Source organism: Panonychus citri, unplaced genomic scaffold (genome assembly GCF_014898815.1).
Source record: "Panonychus citri isolate SS breed McGregor unplaced genomic scaffold, ASM1489881v1 Contig00142, whole genome shotgun sequence".
Lineage (NCBI taxonomy): Eukaryota > Metazoa > Arthropoda > Arachnida > Trombidiformes > Tetranychidae > Panonychus > Panonychus citri.
In genome coordinates, this window is record NW_026515547.1 from 585794 (window position 1) to 604258 (window position 18465).

General features: G+C 28.0%; 2 protein-coding genes across 2 annotated transcripts; one reads left to right on the forward strand and one right to left on the reverse strand.

Annotated features, from left to right (window-relative positions):
• The first annotated feature begins 85 nt into the window (after positions 1-85).
• LOC128396051 (phospholipid-transporting ATPase IF-like) lies at positions 86-5536 on the forward strand. Its single transcript, XM_053356572.1, has 11 exons — positions 86-1814; positions 2157-2374; positions 2454-2576; positions 2667-2993; positions 3059-3307; positions 3374-3433; positions 3500-3627; positions 3697-3832; positions 3904-3969; positions 4659-4756; positions 5018-5536. Exons 1-11 carry the CDS (start codon positions 86-88, stop codon positions 5202-5204), a joined length of 3321 nt encoding a protein of 1106 aa, XP_053212547.1. The 3' UTR covers positions 5205-5536.
• Positions 5537-8915: 3379 nt separating this feature from the next.
• On the reverse strand, positions 8916-12664 carry LOC128395950 (Krueppel-like factor luna). Its single transcript, XM_053356446.1, has 2 exons — positions 12271-12664; positions 8916-11513 (listed from the first exon to the last, which is right to left on the reverse strand). Exons 1-2 carry the CDS (start codon positions 12319-12321, stop codon positions 9186-9188), a joined length of 2379 nt encoding a protein of 792 aa, XP_053212421.1. The 5' UTR covers positions 12322-12664; the 3' UTR covers positions 8916-9185.
• Positions 12665-18465: the final 5801 nt, after the last annotated feature.

Consider the following 18465-nt stretch of genomic DNA (forward strand, 5'->3'; position numbering starts at 1 on the left):
CGATAGTTAATTTAACAATCAATTCGAGGGAGATTTTTTTTTGTTTACCTTCTCATTTGCTTGTAAATAATTAAATCTATTGATCATGTTTCGAGGTAAAAAAAGTCACCATCGAACCAACCGAACGATACCAATCAATTGGAGGAACGTTGTTTGCCATTCAGATCAAATTAGCGCCGGTGCCAATCATCGGAATAAAATATCCACTCGAAAATACACTTGGTTCAGTTTTATACCTCGAAATTTATTTGAACAGTTCCACCGATTGGCCAACTTTTATTTTCTCATATTATCAATTTTCCAAATAATATTTCGTGGTCCCTTTAATCCGATGACCTCCATCATCCCATTAATGATTGTTATCGGTACAACGGCGATAAAACAAGCCTATGAAGATTTACTTCGGCAAAAAAGTGACCTATTAATTAACCTGAAAAAGATTTCGGTCCTAGTGGGTCAACAATTTAAACGTATTCGATCTGAGAATATAATTACCGGTGATATTGTTAAATTAAAGTCTCACCATGAGATTCCCTGTGATTGTGTTTTCATCTCGTTCAATAATGAGGCCATTAAAGCGGGTATAATAACGGCAAATTTAGATGGTGAGACCAATGTTAAAATGAAAGATTCAATTGCTTTACCTGTTAAATTGCTCGGTGATAAAGATCCATTAAAAGAGACAACAATTGATTTTCCACCTGAAACAATTAAAGGTTCAATACAAGTTGAAGAGCCACATTCAGATTTATATGATTTTGTTGGTGTACTGACCATGGGTCAATTGTGTATCTCACTTGGTCCAAATAATTTACTTCTAAGAGGGTCACGTCTTGTTACACCTGATTACGTTTACGGTATAGCGGTTTACGTTGGTATCGAGACAAAAATGGCCTTAAACAGTAAAATTAAGGCCAATAAGTTTACCTCAGTTGAAAGGAAAGTTAATGTTTACCTGGTTGGCTATTTTATCGTACTCTTTGCATTGACCACTCTCTCGTATATATTATCAAAGTCTCACCGGTTCATCTTAAATTCACATGAAGATTATTGGTATTTAGGTGATTATCTGACCTCTGAAAATTTCACGATCTCCAAGGACGAGGTTGGTGAATATTTCTCCTTCTTTATCCTTTACTCGTTCCTTATTCCGATAAGTTTATATGTTTCACTTTCAATGGTTAAACTGATTGGAACCTATTCATTGATTCATGATCGTAATCTCATTAATCCGATAACCTTTGACCGTCCAATCATGAATACATCAGATTTAAATGAGGAACTTGGTCAGATTGAATATCTTTTCAGTGATAAAACGGGAACATTAACTCAGAATGTGATGAAATTTAGATGTGCCTCAATTGACGGGGAATTGTTTCAATTGGCATCGGAAGATTCAGATACATCGGTCAATTTACCTTTAACGTTAACTTCCGTTGTAAAGGAAAAGGTTAAAGACTTTTTCATCGCCCTGTGTATATGTAATTCAGTTAAAGTTAAACGACCTCAACAATTAACAAATCAAAGTAATAGGAATAAAGATAAATCATCATCAACAGGTAGACCAACGGGTAAACTGTCCAGTGAATCAATCTCAACGTTTTGTAATTCATCTTTATCATGGGAAGGTGATTCACCTGATGAAACGGCTTTGGTTGAGGCTGCATCACGATATGATGTAATTCTGGATAATTCTGATGAAAATTATTGCGATATTATTATTCACAATAAGAAGAAAAAATTTAAAAAATTAAATATTTTCCATTTTGATTCGGATCGAAAGCGAATGTCAGTCATGGTTAAATCGGCTGAAGGTTCGTTAACAAGTTTTACAATTAAAAGTCAAAGAAGACAATTAACTAAACTGTGATGGAAGAGTGAAAATCAATTAGCTAAAATAACAAGACGATAGTTAGTTGGTTGTATTGGTCAACTAATCGTTATTCAATCAGCTGAGACAATCGATTGTTACTCAATCTAATTAGTGTTTTCATCGATTTGTCAACAATCAATTTGATCACAACGTTTACATTTAGAATTGTTGTTAGCTTGTTTATCTCTTTTCTTTGGTTTTTTAATCCAGTTTTTTGGATTAAACGATTGATACTTTTCTTGGGATTAATGGAGAATTGGTTTTCTTTTGTGTTTTTCTTCAGGTAAAATCATTTGGATTTGCAAAGGAGCCGAAACGGTGATGAGGCCATTGACCACTAAAGGGAAAGTAACACTCACTTATCAACACATTGAACAATTTGCTAGAAAAGGTATGAGAACGTTAATTGTTGCTTGGAAATCTCTATCTGAAGAGGAGTACAAAAAGTTCAGTGACGAATTGCGATTGGCCTCATTAAGTTTAGTCCAACGGAAAGAAAAGGTAATCAAATTGATTAAGGGGTAGAAATCAACCATTGGAAGCATCTTAATTGTTACAATTAGTTTATCTTGATTTACAGATGGAAAATGTTATGAATAAACATGAGACTAATTTCAGTATACTTGGAGCTACCGGTGTTGAGGATAAGCTACAAGAAGGAGTTGAAGACACGATTTCGGCTTTAAGATTAGCTGGAATTAAGGTGAGATTATCTAATCATTTTCTGACTGTTTCTTTGGTTTTCTTATTTGATAACAATTAACTTTTACATTTGACGTTTCTTTTGTATCAGATTTGGATTCTAACGGGTGATAAAACAGAGACTGCTGTTGATGTTGCTAATTCAGTTTCACTTTTAGATTCATCTTTGATACGATTTAGTTTAACTGATCACGTTGAGGCGACTTCATGTTCAAAAGCAATTGATAATTATCTTAATCAAATTGAACAAATTACCAATGGTAAAGAGATTACCCCTGATTCCAAGCAATTTGCCGTTATCATCGATGGTAAAACCTTATTTATTGCGATGAAAAATCATAAATTACCGTTCCAATCTCTTTGTCTCAAATGTTCAGCCGTCATTTGTGCTCGAATGTCACCAATTCAAAAAGCTGAAGTAATTAACCAATCAACTATTTTAGAATTTAATTCTAATTCGATAAATGTTTTATTGATTAACAGGTTGTTCGAATGATCAAAAACAGTGATACCCGACCAGTGACCGCAGCAATTGGTGACGGAGCAAATGATGTCAGTATGATACAAGAAGCCGATATCGGCTTTGGACTGATCGGTAAAGAGGGTAGACAAGCGGCTAATAGTAGCGATTTAGCATTTGCACAATTTAGTTTTCTTAAAAGGATCATCTTAATCCATGGACATTATTACTACGTTCGCATTAGCAATTTAATCCAATACTTTTTCTACAAAGTAATTAACCTTTTCCAACAATTAAATCCAACACAATTAACGAATCGATGATCTTTTCATTGACAGAATTCAACCTTGGTGGCTCCATTATTTTTATACTCATTTGATTGTATCTATTCAGCTCAGGTTAGTTATCTTGAAAAATTTCAATTTTCTTCCCACAACAATTAACTAATTGTCATCATTTCATAGTCAATTTTTCACGGAGTTTTATTGATGTTTTATAATTTACTATTAACGGCATTCCCTGTGGCGATTTATGCTCTTTCCGAGAAAAATATTCCAGAATCCTTGTTGGAAAAAGAGCCTCGATTTTACTGGTAAGAAAATCAACTAATCAACTTGTTAATCTAATTCCAATTAACTCAAATTTACAATTAAATCCAAAGGGTTAATCATCTTAATTTCAACATGAACTTTAAACGATATTTAATTTGGTTCCTTTCTGGTATAATTAATGGATCAATATGTTTACTTTCATTCAAATATATTTACTTTCAAAATGAAGATGAAATCAATTCTCGGGTAAATTGTCACAATTAACAATCATTTTCTTAATAATCTTCTCAATGATCACTAATTAACCTTTTAATTAGACTGGTGGATTAATTTATTTCGGTAACATGGCTTCTATTACAATGGTTACCTTTGTAAACCTTAAGGTGAATTAAATTTAAACCGATTAACTTAATTGTTAACACCCAATGTTAACTACTAACCTTTAGCCTTTTAGTTAATCTTAATTATTATCTTAACAATTAAGTACAATTTAAATCAATGTGATGATGATGATGATTGCTAATTACGTCAATCATTTGATATTAATTTTCACTGTTCCATTAGTTTAATTTGCCAATTTATATTTATTGATAATCGATTTGACAATTTAAATTGATTGTTTTGTTTCAAATTACTTTTAACAAATCTAACCTTAATTCAATCATTAATCTAATTTGCTTCTTAAATAGTCAATCAATTAACTAATTGTAATAGAAAAACAAAATCTGAAAGACTTACAATCTTAATTTGCTCTTGACCTGATTTACTTAGTTTCTTAATTGTCACAATTTCATTTAATTTCATTTTTTGAGCTAAAATTAATTCAATGATTCAATTTATCCCCTTTCCCTTGATTAACAATTAACAAATAACCTTCACTTAATTAAGTAAACCATTAGGACTCTTTGTCAACTCAAAAAATTGTCAAAATCTATCATCTAATTGTTGTCCCAAACCAACAATTAGCGTCTCAATTGTTTCTTAATTGTGCCCATGCTTTTTTGTTTTTGATGAAAATATTTTCAAATGATTTATTAATTGTTAGTTAACTAATTTAATTCTCTAATAACAGTTACTATTAATGACTCGTAATTATGGATTAACTTTACCTCTTTCTGTGATATTATCTATTATTCTGGTTCATGGTTTTTATTACAGCACTTCATCATGGTAAGTTTTAATTGTTACTTAATCAATGTTACAATTAGAGATAATTAATATTCGTTTATCGGAAATTGATTAATAATCAATTTTGTTGAAAGAAAGTTTCTCACTAATCAATGTGATAATTAAGACGAAACTAAAAAGTTAATTTCAAGGTAACGGAACTGGAGATGGTTAAATTGTCTCAACTAATTATCGGTTTCATTTTCTATTTCGATTATTATTAAGTTAATTTGTCTTTTCTATTGTTAATTGTTTCCCATTTAGGTTTGCCATTCTTGACGATTTACTGTTCGGCTCTTATGTTCAAATGATCTTCGAGCCTTGTTTTTGGCTCATGTCGATACTCACATTGGCTGTTTGCTTAATTCTCGATATTTGTCATCGACTTTACGCCGATTCTAAATCATCTAGATATAAAAGTCTCTTAAAGGACAATCAACTTTACAATTAAAGGAAAATGAACTTGAACAAATTTTAATTCTCACTTTCTGTTGATTGTTAGATCCGTTCAATCATCGTTGTAACGATCAGTTAATTATAAGAAAATCTCATGAGAAATTAATGTCAAGGTTTAAATGGATTTGTTTTATTTTACTTTTTCCTTTATTGTGATTTAATAACAAGATAATCTTACAATTGTAATTAATTTTGATCAGATATTGAAACAAACAAAGGTTAACAACTCTTACAATATTGATTTGATTGTTTGGACGTTGATAGTTGGCTAATTGGATAATTAAAGGTTTAGAATTCAAGTTGATTTAATTTGAATCAGAATCTCAATTCTGTGTTATAAATTGTCTTATTCAATTTCACTTTGATCGCTGGGTGAAAGTTCATAATATAAGGACGATTTTTTATTCTCGACATGTGATTTATGACCTTTTTGATTGGGTCAAAAGTCTTGACCAATGGACAATTTTTTACAATCCAATTTTAATCTTAATCTAATCATCAGATTGTATATTGTTTAGGTTCATTATCAAGGTTGATTAACTGGTCAGTTTTACAAATACAATTTTTTGTACTTTACTTTGAAGTTAATTTACTTAATTGACTGAGGAAACAAACAATTAAGGGTCACTGAATTTAGTCAGGAAACAAAGGTGAAGAAACAGTAAATCACTAAGTACATGAGGATAATTAGAATCTCACCTGAGTAAATGGAATTGATTAAGACCAATAAACTTTTTCATTTCTCTTTAATAAAGATTATCTAAATTGCGGTAATCTAATTGTTCAGGTTGTTACACTTTCCATATCGTTCCAATTTCTCAAAGTTCAACATGAGAAAAGTCTAAATAATTTACTATCAATCAAAGAGAAGTACCAATTATTATTATTGTTATCATCCAAGAACAAAATTTAAGTTCATTGATCAGTTAATTGTAAATTTTCTAGAAATTAAAATCTTCCAAAAGTGTCTGATTATCAACTTCCAGCGGATCAATATGATTATTTATCATTTCCCTTGGAAAGTTAATCGCTTTAAACTCCATTAAATTATTGTCTCATTGTTACTCTTAAATGATTGATTGATCACTTTCAAAGGGATTCTACAAATAGATGATTAAACTTTTCGTAATTTAAATTGTGATCAAAGTTTGAACATCGACGAGAAGTGGATGACATCTAGTGGGCAAGAATTAAACTAGTTGGATTTTCAGTCGATTCGAGAACAAAAAACGCGCGTTTTTCAAATCCAAAAATCGAAATGAAGTAAAAAAAGACCAACGCTTATCATCAGCAGAATAATTAACAATCTTGTTGCCCAACAAAACGGGAAAGAAATTAAATTTCTGTTTCTCAAATAACTGATCATAATCGGGAAATTTAATACAAAATTAATAAGTAATTGAAACTAATCCAATAACCAATTAGATGCTCATTTAACCAGTCAGATTAAATTACAATCAGTTAAGTGAGACGAACGACAAAAACGACAATTAATTGATTATGATGGTTGAATTTAAATGAGTTGAAAAATTTTGTTACTTTCAAATTAAACGAAACGATTATCATGATTAACTATTGATTTTTGTTATTGACCAATTTAAAAAAAAAACTTTGCTAACAATTAAAAATAGTCAAACTGTAAACAAAATGACAATTAACTCAGTTGAACAATTAACTGAAATCTACTATTCTAATCAATTCAAACATTGAAATTAATAATAATCAAGATCAAACTGATTCTCAAGGATTTTTTCATCTCTCTCATTTGATTAACGATATAATTAAAAAAAAAGTTTTTCCAATTAAATTAAAATATCATTTTCTTTATTTACAATTAATGATAATAATCATCTACCTGCTCATTTATACTGATTATTTATTATTATTATTTAAATTGTTATTAATCATTGAAACTAATCTTTTGTTAATTGTTGACCTAATGAGAAACAAAAAGTTTAACTATTTACAAGAATTGACCTTCAATGGACTTGATCCCATTAATAAAAAATCGTTTACTATGAATACCTTTGCTTTGTTATCCAATATATGATCATTAATTTAGTCAATCAATAGTTAATTGCAACAATCAGCAAACAATATAATCAAAAATCAAATTGTTCATCATCAACATCATCCTTATCATGATTTCAATATAAGTTTTAATAACAAACTTCAATGAAACAAATTGAAAGGAAAAAAAAATTCAAATTTTTTCCATTCATTGGTAAATTGTGATAATCAATATGTTGATGATTGAACAATATCATTATTATTATTATATTGTTACCACTGATTATATAATTTTTCATGATCAATAATCTGATCATTTGGTCAAATGATTAATGTCTAATTTAAGGTCTAATAGTAACAATTAGGTCAATAACAATGATTATCAACTGTCAGCATTTGAATATTAGATTATGTTATTAAATATGAGATGGAAAAGTTTTTTTTTTCTTCTTCTCTTTCAAATGATTTAACAATTAATCATGATTTAGCTTTTTGTATGTGAGACAATTAAATAATTGATCAGATTGATTTAGATTGTCAAATGTTGTGTTCAATGATAATGGTAATAGATTGTTGTTGTTGTATACAATTAAATGGTAAGATAGTTAATTGTAATTATTGACAGGAAATTTTGACCAAATTTATTTCATTTTCTGTTTCAATGATTAACAACTTTCATTCTGATGATGATGATGATCAGTTAAATTGTCAACAATCAACAACAACAAGAAGAAAAAGTAAATTAATGACAATTTTTGAGTATATTTTAATTGTTATACTTCATTTGATTGATTGTCATTGGATGTTAATTGAGGTAAAATTAAATTGTTTTAAAAAGTTAAGCAACTAACGATAATTATCAACGAACAAACAAAAAAATTAATCACGAAAAGTGATTGATAACAATCAACGAGAAAATTAAAGCTAAAAGCTAAATCAACAAGCTAAATGTTTCTCTCTCTCTCTCTCGTGATTTAAATTGTTGCTATTTATTATCCGATAAAGTTAATTACCAATGTTACCCATGTTAATAAAACCCTTGATCAAGTATTCTGTAAAACAATCAACTAATTACAATTAAAAAAGTGCGTGTGAAGAAAACGTTGAATCAAATCAATGGCAAACAAAAAAAAATCACAACAAAAAGTTAAACTTGATTGTTAATCTTTGTAATCAATTGATTTTCATTGATCCGCAACTAAATTAAAGGGCTAAGGGCATAATAATTAACTAATTAACATTGAGCTAATAACAAATTAATCAGATTTAATTGGTTGATAACAATGTTAATATACAAACAATAAACTAAATTGTTGTTGGGAAAAACAAAACTAAATCAATAGTAACAATGAAAGTTGATTAAAGTTTTCCAGGACTGATTCTTGAAATAAACTAATCAAGATGATGATAATAATAATGATGATGATTTAAATGATGATAAAGTTAATCTGAATTACAATCAGAATTGTGAATCAACAGTATTATCATCTAATGATAATCTATTCAATAATCATAATAATTAACATTTAGGTAAGAAAAAAGTAATAAAATTTGATATTTTTTTTTCCTTAAACAGTTGATTGTTATGATTAGTATTAATTAGTAAAGTAAATGTTATAATTATGCAACAATTAACAATAATAGCTTACAATTGATGAGGTAGAAAATGATTTTCATCATTAATTGTTGACAATTATTAAAATGTTGATAGATATTTATTATCATATACAAACAATTGAGTTTTACAATAAAGTAAACAAAAAGTTTCATATAAACGAAAAAAGTTTTTTCTTATAAAAAAAAGTTTTCGAGAGAAAAATATTTATATGTAATAGTATTAATATTAATATATATTGATATCATTAGGATTTAATTGTGTTTATATTTGGAGAGTTTATATTATCATTATATAATAATTAGCATTCTTAATATTATCGTGATGATTAGATAACAATTGGTGTGATGATTAAATGTTAGTGTGTCGCTGCATGTGAAGGGATAAATGGTCTGAACGGGAAAATGCTCGTTCACAAAGTCGACATTGAAAAGGTTTGTCACCGGTGTGTTTACGAAAATGTCGGGTAAGCTCATCGGATCGGGCAAATTTCCACCCGCACCCTTTCCAGTTACAGTGATACGGTTTCTCACCGGTGTGGGTTCGAAGGTGAGCTTTTAAATGGGAAGATTTCGAGTAGCTTTTCTCACATCCATTGTAGGAACAATAGTGAACTTTAACCTTTTTATTACGATTTCCAGGTATCACATTTGAACGGTTCAAATTGCTCGTTGATTTGTTTACAATTAACTCTGTTGATTGGGCTGATTTTAATTTACTTCTATTATTGTTATTAGCTGTTGATGTTGTCATGTTACTATTGTTGATTATGGTGATTGGTGATGATCCTTTAATTGTTGATGGCAATTGACTGATTGTTGTTGTTGTTGTTGATGCTACTGAAGGTATCATTGTTGTGGTCACTTGTTTTCGGGTCAATGTTGAAGTTTGTTGTTCAATTTTTGCTGGTGGACTTGATTTAGTTAATATCGATACAATTAAAGGTGATGAATTAGATTGTTGTTGTTGTTGTCCATTGCTGGTTGGTGTTTGGTTAATTGTGATTGTTGATTCAAAGGAACTATTGTTTGATTGGCCAATGTGTTGATTTAGATTATGTAGATTATTATTAGATGAATGATCTTGTTGGTGATGTTGTTGTTGTTGTTGTTGATGATGATGATGTGGATGATGAGGATGAGGATGATGATGGGTTGAGCTCTGTTGCTGTTGTTGATTAAGATGACCTGAAGTTATCATTAACATTTCCTGATCATTAAATGATGGTGATGGAGGTTTAGTTAAACCAGATGAAACATAAACGGGAGTTGTTGGTATCGGTGTTAGATAAGTAAATTCAGTTGATGTGTAAGTGGCAGTGTTGGCATGATGTCCATGTTGTTGTTGGGATTGCTGAGTATCGGTGTTGCTTAAATAAACAACCGGATTAACGGAATAGTTTGAGTTATTAACGTTTACAGGTAATAATTGTAATCCATTTTGTGTCAACATTTGTTGCTGATGGTTAGATTGAAGTTGCGATGATGATGAGGTTAGTTGATGGTTAAATGAATTAAGATGATGATTAGTTGTTGGTTGATTAGTTGAATATTGATTATGATGATAGAGATTGAAAAAAGGTTTAGTTTCATTGGGAGGTGTGGATGGAGGTGACATTTGAGATCCAATTGAAGGAAATATTAACGAAGAAATTAAATTTCCATTGGTATTATTACTTTGATTGTTGTTGTTGTTGTTACAATCAAAAGGAGATGATGGTGATGAGGAGGAAGAAGATGATGACGAGGAAGATGAGGAAGAAGATGAATATCCATTGATTGAAGGTAATTCATGAGGTGGTGATGAAGATGAAGATGAGGATGATATTGATGAAGGTGATGGAGTTATCAATGATAAACTTGCTCTCATTGTTAAGGATGCTGATGTTGAAGACGAGGGTGAAGATGATGATGATTCAACATTGATTGATCCTAAAGCATTGACCAAGGGGGAAGTAAAATCATCATATTGATGATGATGATGATGATGATGATTGGTTGACTGTTGTTGTTGATGATGATGATCACTCAATGATGAATCACAGAAAAAGCTTAAAGTTTCATCAGGTGATGATAATGATAAAGTATTACTATTGGTCATCGTGTTTGTTGTAACTGTTGATTGATTGACCTTTGATGATAGTGAACGTGAATTATTATCAATATTATCTGACCAGATAATATTATTATCATGGTGATGGTGTTGATGATGATTTAGATGATGATTAGTTGACTGTTGATTGGCACTTGATACAATATGTTGATTCCATGTTGATATTGTTATATCCAGTGAATTATTATTATCACAATTAGTTAAATCGTCATTGTTATTATGCAGATTATCATCATTATTGTTTTTAATTGTTTCATTTATATTCTTATGATTATTGACCTCATTTTCTTGTTGTTGACCATCACAGTTAATTGTTAACACTGATTGAACATTTTCAATCTTTATATTTGATTTATCGTCAAATAGTAAATTGTTACTAATTGTTGTTATCCCATTAATTTGATCACCTTTCATTGATTCACTATTACAGTTAATTGTTGTTGCTGTTGTTGTTGATTGTCGTTGTAATAATCTTGATAATGTTGACAAATTAGGTGCCGGTGAATTGTGTCCATCATTTAACATTAAATCATTATTACAATTAAAGAAATCAATTTCAGACCAAATCTGTTAATGATAAATAATTCAATTAGTTTTGCTTTTAAATGTATTGTAACAAATTTAAATTAGATCAACTTTTAAATTACCAAAACTGGATCAAAATCATTTTGAAAATTAAACTTTGTTTCAACTTTTCTTAATGTCTAATGTAATCATATCTAATTATTGATCATCCTGACAATTAATATATCAACAATTTATGTCAATTTATTAATAAGCAATTTAAATCTAAGTATATGCTGTATAAATTTGGTGAAATTAAATTTGATTCTTGAGGCCTAATAATTGATATTGAACTAAATCATGTTGTTAAATTGATATTTTGATCAGAAACTTGTTATTAAACTACTACAACAAGTGATTAAATAGTAATTGCAATCAGTAAATTAACAATTAGTTGGATAAATCAGTTGATCAAGGATTTTTTTTTCTAAAAAAAAGTTATCCTTGATAGATGATAATAAGATTAACATTTTGATTGAATTTCAATCAATCTGAAAAATAATCCAACTCATTGGTAAGATTAGACTATTCAATGTTCAACAATTAAAAAAATTACATCGAGTTAAATTGTTACAATCGGATTAACTTTTCAATTTTAAATTGATTATCATTAAATAACCAATTGATTGAATCAAAAGTTATTACAAATCAATTGACCATTAAAACAACGAGTTTTTTTGCTATTCTCATTCAGTGTCTTCTAATTGTAGACAATTAACTAACTATTGATGGTTAACAATTAAAAGTTTTATCAACTCACCTCGTCGTCTTGTATACTTGTAATTGTCTCGATTTGAGTTTGATTAACCATGATTAAGAATGATAATAATCCTTGAGATTGATCAAAACTTGGACAGTTTTATTCACACAGAATTTGAGATGATTGTTATTAGTTAATTGTTGTTAATCAGTGAAAGAAAAAGGTTTAATTAACTTGAAAGTTGAACGAAAATAAAAAATAAATAATTTGGTTCAATTGGAAGAACGAAAATTTTTTTTTTTCGTTAACTTAAATTTCGTTGTGTTGATATTTGAACGTTTCGTTGTTGTTTAAGGCCAAACCTGAACAGTTTAAAATTCAATATAGATTATGATAATAATGATGATGATGATTAAGACGATGAGAAGGATGATAGAAAGAGAGAGAAAACGATTTGTACGCCATCTTATGGGTGAGTCTTTCTTTCTCTCGAATTTGAAGAAAAAAAGTTCTAATGAAAAAGAAGATAAAAAAAAGTTTACCTGTTCTCTCCTCCTCTTTTATCTTCTCTTACTTTTTTCTCACTTTTCAAGTTTTACTACAAAAGTATTTCATCATCCTCATCATCCTCATCATCCTCATCATCCTCATCATATTCACCATTAACATAATCAATTGATAGTTAAGCTAATCAAGAACTTGAATATCACAGAAAATTTTACTCTAATTATTGGCAAATTCATAGATACAAAGAGTTTATCAATTAATTTACTAATTAGTGGATCGAAATTATCTTAATTATAAGTAATAATATCCATATATAAGCTTTAAATTGTTAGAGAAATTAAGGATTATACTAATCTCCGGAAATGGATTTGATTAAATTTCAAAGATTTAAACAATTCCAAATCATATCCACACCTCATCATCTTTAAATATCAGTTGTCATCATAATCCAAGGTGTGGTCCATTGTAATGTCTATATAATGCTTGACCATCAGGTTTATAAGGTGCTAATATTGATAAGCGTGAACTCAAATAGACGAAACTTGATTTGCAACAATTTAAATTGATTTGATTGTTATTTGATTTGCATAATATTGGTAACATTATTAATCTAAATTTTAGAGAAAAAAAAGTTTCATTCATTGGATTAGAATTGATTATAATCATGGATTAAGCTTCTTGATAATATCAAATGAATTCCATTAATTGTAAACCATTGATTTAAAAATTGTTCAAATCCAATGAATGAACAATGAACAATCATTATCCATAGACAATTAGCTTGATTGTTCATTCAAGTTAATTAGTCAACATTTAAATCTCTTGATTTCAATCATGAAAACAACAAGAATTAACTTCAAACTTTGTAACTTTCACCTTCTCTCTCTCTCTCTCTTAATTTGATTTAATTGTGAACTAAATCATAAGATAATAATTAAAATGATACCGATAATGATTACGAATGATAATTGTTAAGGATTATCAATCAATTGAAACAATTAATTAATCATATTAAATGAAAGCTTATCAATCACATTTCTTAATCATAATTATGACATTTGAACAACAAGAAAATATCTTAAATTATCAGTTAGTAATTAGTTAATCAATTTCAATAGTTCTGTTAACAGTAAACGATTAAAATCAATTGTAACTATTATCTCAATCATCATCATCATGAACCCGTTAATTGAATTGCTGAAAATTGATTGTTAATGCAAATCAATTGATTGATTGTTATTGATTGTAATATGTGTATATGTTTAGATATCAAAGTTAAATCACATTTAATGATCAGATTAAAGTTAATTGTTGAAATGTTGGTGAAACCAGCATCAAGTATCAATGCTAAATTGTTATCATCGTTATCAAATTAATCAGTTAATATACAATATAATCAAGAGAAATGAAATAATTTCATTTCTGGTTTCAATTGATACTCAAATGAATAATATTAATAATATAATAGTAATTAATCAGTCAATTGTAAACTGTAGCAATTGAATATTATCAACAATAACAGGGCGAGGATTAGATATCATAATTAAGATTGGAAAAATCTAATTGATTATTAATCGGATGATGATGATAGGTTTTAAATCACAAATCTTTTTCAAAATTGATGGCGAAAAGTAATAAAAAAAAACAATTTACTGATTGTGATTCCAATTCTTGTAATCTATTGATTATCAATATCATGGTTTTCATCATTTAACAAAAGTTAAACATTTGATTGATAACCCAAATTTTCAACAATTTACCTTAACATTAATTGTCTTACAAGATTTATAATAATAATAATATCAGTTAATAGTTAATAAAATTGATTTTCATCGGTTGTTTCAGAAAATGTTTATCATGAAATTTGAAATCACCAAGAAAAGTTATCATGTTTTCAGCTTCTGATGAAAAATATGAGCATCAAATACTGATGATGATGATGATGATGATGATAAGTGATGAAGAGAAGCTTAAATAATCATAATCATCATGTTATCTTAATTCAGATTCTGATTCCTTTGAGCATTCATCGGGAAAAAGGGAAAACTTTTGATAGGAATTTCGTTCCATCAATTTTTTTTTCTCTCGATTTCAATCTCAACAATAACTCGACTACTTGTTGTTTGTGTGTAACAATTAATTAATCATCGATTTCTGCTGATTTTTATTAACGCTCATTATTTAGACTTTTCAATCTTAACCTAAAATTTGAACTTCCAAAGCGCCAGAATTAATGATCAATAAGATGAGAGCAGTAAACTTGATTTAGAAAACCGCAAAGTTTAATCTTAATTATGATTAACAATTAACTCAACTACCTACTGATTAGTAGTAGTAGTGGTAAACTTGATTGTGATTTGATTTATTGACTTAGAAACAAGATTAAACCCTAAAGGTAATTAACAATTTAATTTATTAAAAATAAATGAAACATTTTCATATAAATTATATTATTAATACAAACAAAATCTCAACGATTCAAGTCAATTGATTTTCATTGATAACTGATCAACTTTACAAACAGCAACAATTAACTAATCATTTTACCCTGGACAAAGAATCAAAATTGTCGTTGATTGTATCTTGAAATATGAATAACTAGTAAACAATTAACCTTGTCTCCGTTGATTTTAATTGTTTACACTAATCATCCAATGGTAATAATTTCATCGTTACTAATAATCATCGTTCTGATAACGTTTAATTACCCGATTCTGTGAGTGTGTGTGTGTGTGTCTTGATTAATTTAATTCTTAGTTAATTGTAATTAACGTCCTTGTTACAAAATTTATGATTCCAACCTTGATTGATAAAATAATTTAGGATCATATTTAAATTACTATTAATAAATGATTAATCATTTCAATATTTAAAAATCCATTAATGGTAATCTCGTCTCTCTCTCTGCAATTAAAACTCACACAATTTAATCATTATTATTGCTACAATTTGATCATTGATTATTGATAATCAACAACAACAATCAAAGTGATAAAATTTGATTATCGGCAGTTTGATGAAAAACTTTTGAAAACTTTTTTTTTACATTTTGATTTTGATGGATTTGATTCAATTGATTAACACTAATCATAAGTGTGTTATGATCAATGATCAACAATTATCAATGAAAATTAAAGTTTCAGTTAAAAAGGAAAATTAAATCAATCAATTTCAAATTGAATTGTATCCTCTCATTATTATTAATCAGTTGATCAATTGATTAACACCTTTGAACATTTAACATAAATACAAATTCATTCATTGAATTAATGTTGAACAATCAATAGAAATCAATTTCCTATCAAAACTTTGATGAAAAGTCCGTTAATGATTTTTTCGTTATATATATAAATTACTACAACAATCAGTAAAACCTTATTTAGTTATGAATATAAATTCAAACAATCAACATAATTAATATATTAAAATCACAATCCATTAGTTGATAATGTAATATATTAGTTATCATGTAATAACTGGATTAACGGTAAAGGACAGAAACACAAATGATGATGATGATTAAATTGTTGAAATGTCAGGATTGAGTGTTAATAAGATGGATTGATTAAAATTAAATGTTAATCACACCATAAGTCATTGCAACGTTATTTATAATCATTTTTATCCTTAATCATCATCAGTTTCATCACCCTGATTACATCAAATGATAACAATTAACAAACTTTTTTTTTCTGTACAAATATCATATCCAATTTCAATGGGATTACAATTTAAAATTGTTCATCGTGATTAGCAAATCAATCATCGTTTTTGCTAATTTCTGTTATTACTTGTATATAGATTATTAATACAATTATACATTTAGATAATAATAATACAACAATTAACATGATATTGTTTCAACAATCAAGCAAAATGCTGATTAAAAGGAAAGTGAATTATTTAAATTGGTTAATCGGTTTTCTTTTTATGAATTCGAAATACAAAAACAACAACAACAATTAGAAATCAATACGAATTTTAATCAATGTAAAGATGAAGAAAAGTTGTAAACATTTTCTTACCTTCAGCTTTTTCCGTTATATCTTCTTACCTGTAAGTAGCCTACAAGCCACAAGGTTTTAAGGCTCACGTTGTAACGATACTGGTAACGATTTACAAGATTAACGATTTTTAAAAGGTAAATGATTGACTGATTAACGCCGATGATGGATCATGTTAATAATTGTTAGTTAACAATTGGCTAACAATTAGGTTGAATAATTTAAGTTTTCTTTTTCTTTCTGCAATACATCAATCCGATTCGCAATTGTAAATTTGATCAATTAACCAAATTTTTACTTTAACTAATATTCTAAAAGTAATAATTATCTCAATAATTAGTACAACTAATCTGCATGAGATTAGATATTTATACCAAAGTAGCGATTATTTCAAAAGTTATTCAGAACTTGTCAGAACTTTTCTCTCTCTCTCTCATCGTGATAATTAATCTTAATTTACAGATAAAACTTTTCCATTGGAACTGGAAAGTTTTGTTTGGAAACTTTTATCTTGGTATATTAATTATCGGGTTCCAAGAGTTCATAGCTTTAACCTAAAGAACCTTAGCTTATCCTAGTTGATTGAGTTCGTTACGACGAAATCGATGGTTAGAATAACAATTCGTTACGATTGGTTACAAATTAAAAATCCAAACGGAAAACCAGTTTTTTCTTATTCTCGATCATCATCATAATTATCATCTTCATCTTCATCTTCATCTTCATCCTCATCATTTTCATCTTAATCATCTTGATATTTGATTAACTTTGATTACAATTTAACCTTGATCTTTTTTCCCCAATGAGATTTTCATTGATAAACTTTTCTTAATTTCGTTCAAATTCAATATCAATCTAAAACTTTTGATTAGTTTTTATTTATTCAAACAATTATTGAGGTCAAACAATATAACATTTAAATAATAGATTAAAATAAAAATCCTAATCGATATAAGATTAGTTTTAATTTCAACGTTTCTTTATTGGGTAATCAAACTTTTCCGCTCAAAATTAATATCATCTAACCTTTAATTGTGATTCAATTCTTATCAATATTGGTTCATTTAATTTTCGTAATCATAAAAATCATCATCAAATTTGATTGTTGATGGTCAACGGTCATCTATTAGCAATCAATAATAACAGTGATAATAATGATAATAAAACTTGACCCAGTTAATTTATTGACCAGAGTTTGATTTGTTGATTTTCAATCTCAATGTAATCAAATTGATTTTCTTGACCAATTCAAACATTATCCTGTAATTATCATTTACATTATATTGGTCAACTAATAATTATAGCCTGAGGTTAATTATTTTGTCCAATTGTGTTGATAATTTTTTCAGAAATATGATTAATTTTTCATCTAATATAATTGATGACCCAATCGAATGACAATTAATTCATTTTTAAGTCTATCGTTAATCAAAAGTTAAATTACTCTTCACTAATGATATTTGCACCTATGCTACTAATTAATTGGTAGTAATCAATTGATTGTAGGAATCTGTCATGATAATTAACGATAAATGTGAAAAGCAAAATAAATTGGCCCTTATACAGAACCAGTTTAATCCAAGAATTTAATTATCATATATGTTGATAAGATTTCACAATCAATTTAATTACAGATAATTGCGATTATCATAAACTTTTTGTTTTTTAATCGTCAGCTAATCATCATGGTGAGAATCAAGGTACAATTTGATTGTTACAATGGAGTAAAAGGTTAAAAAAAAGA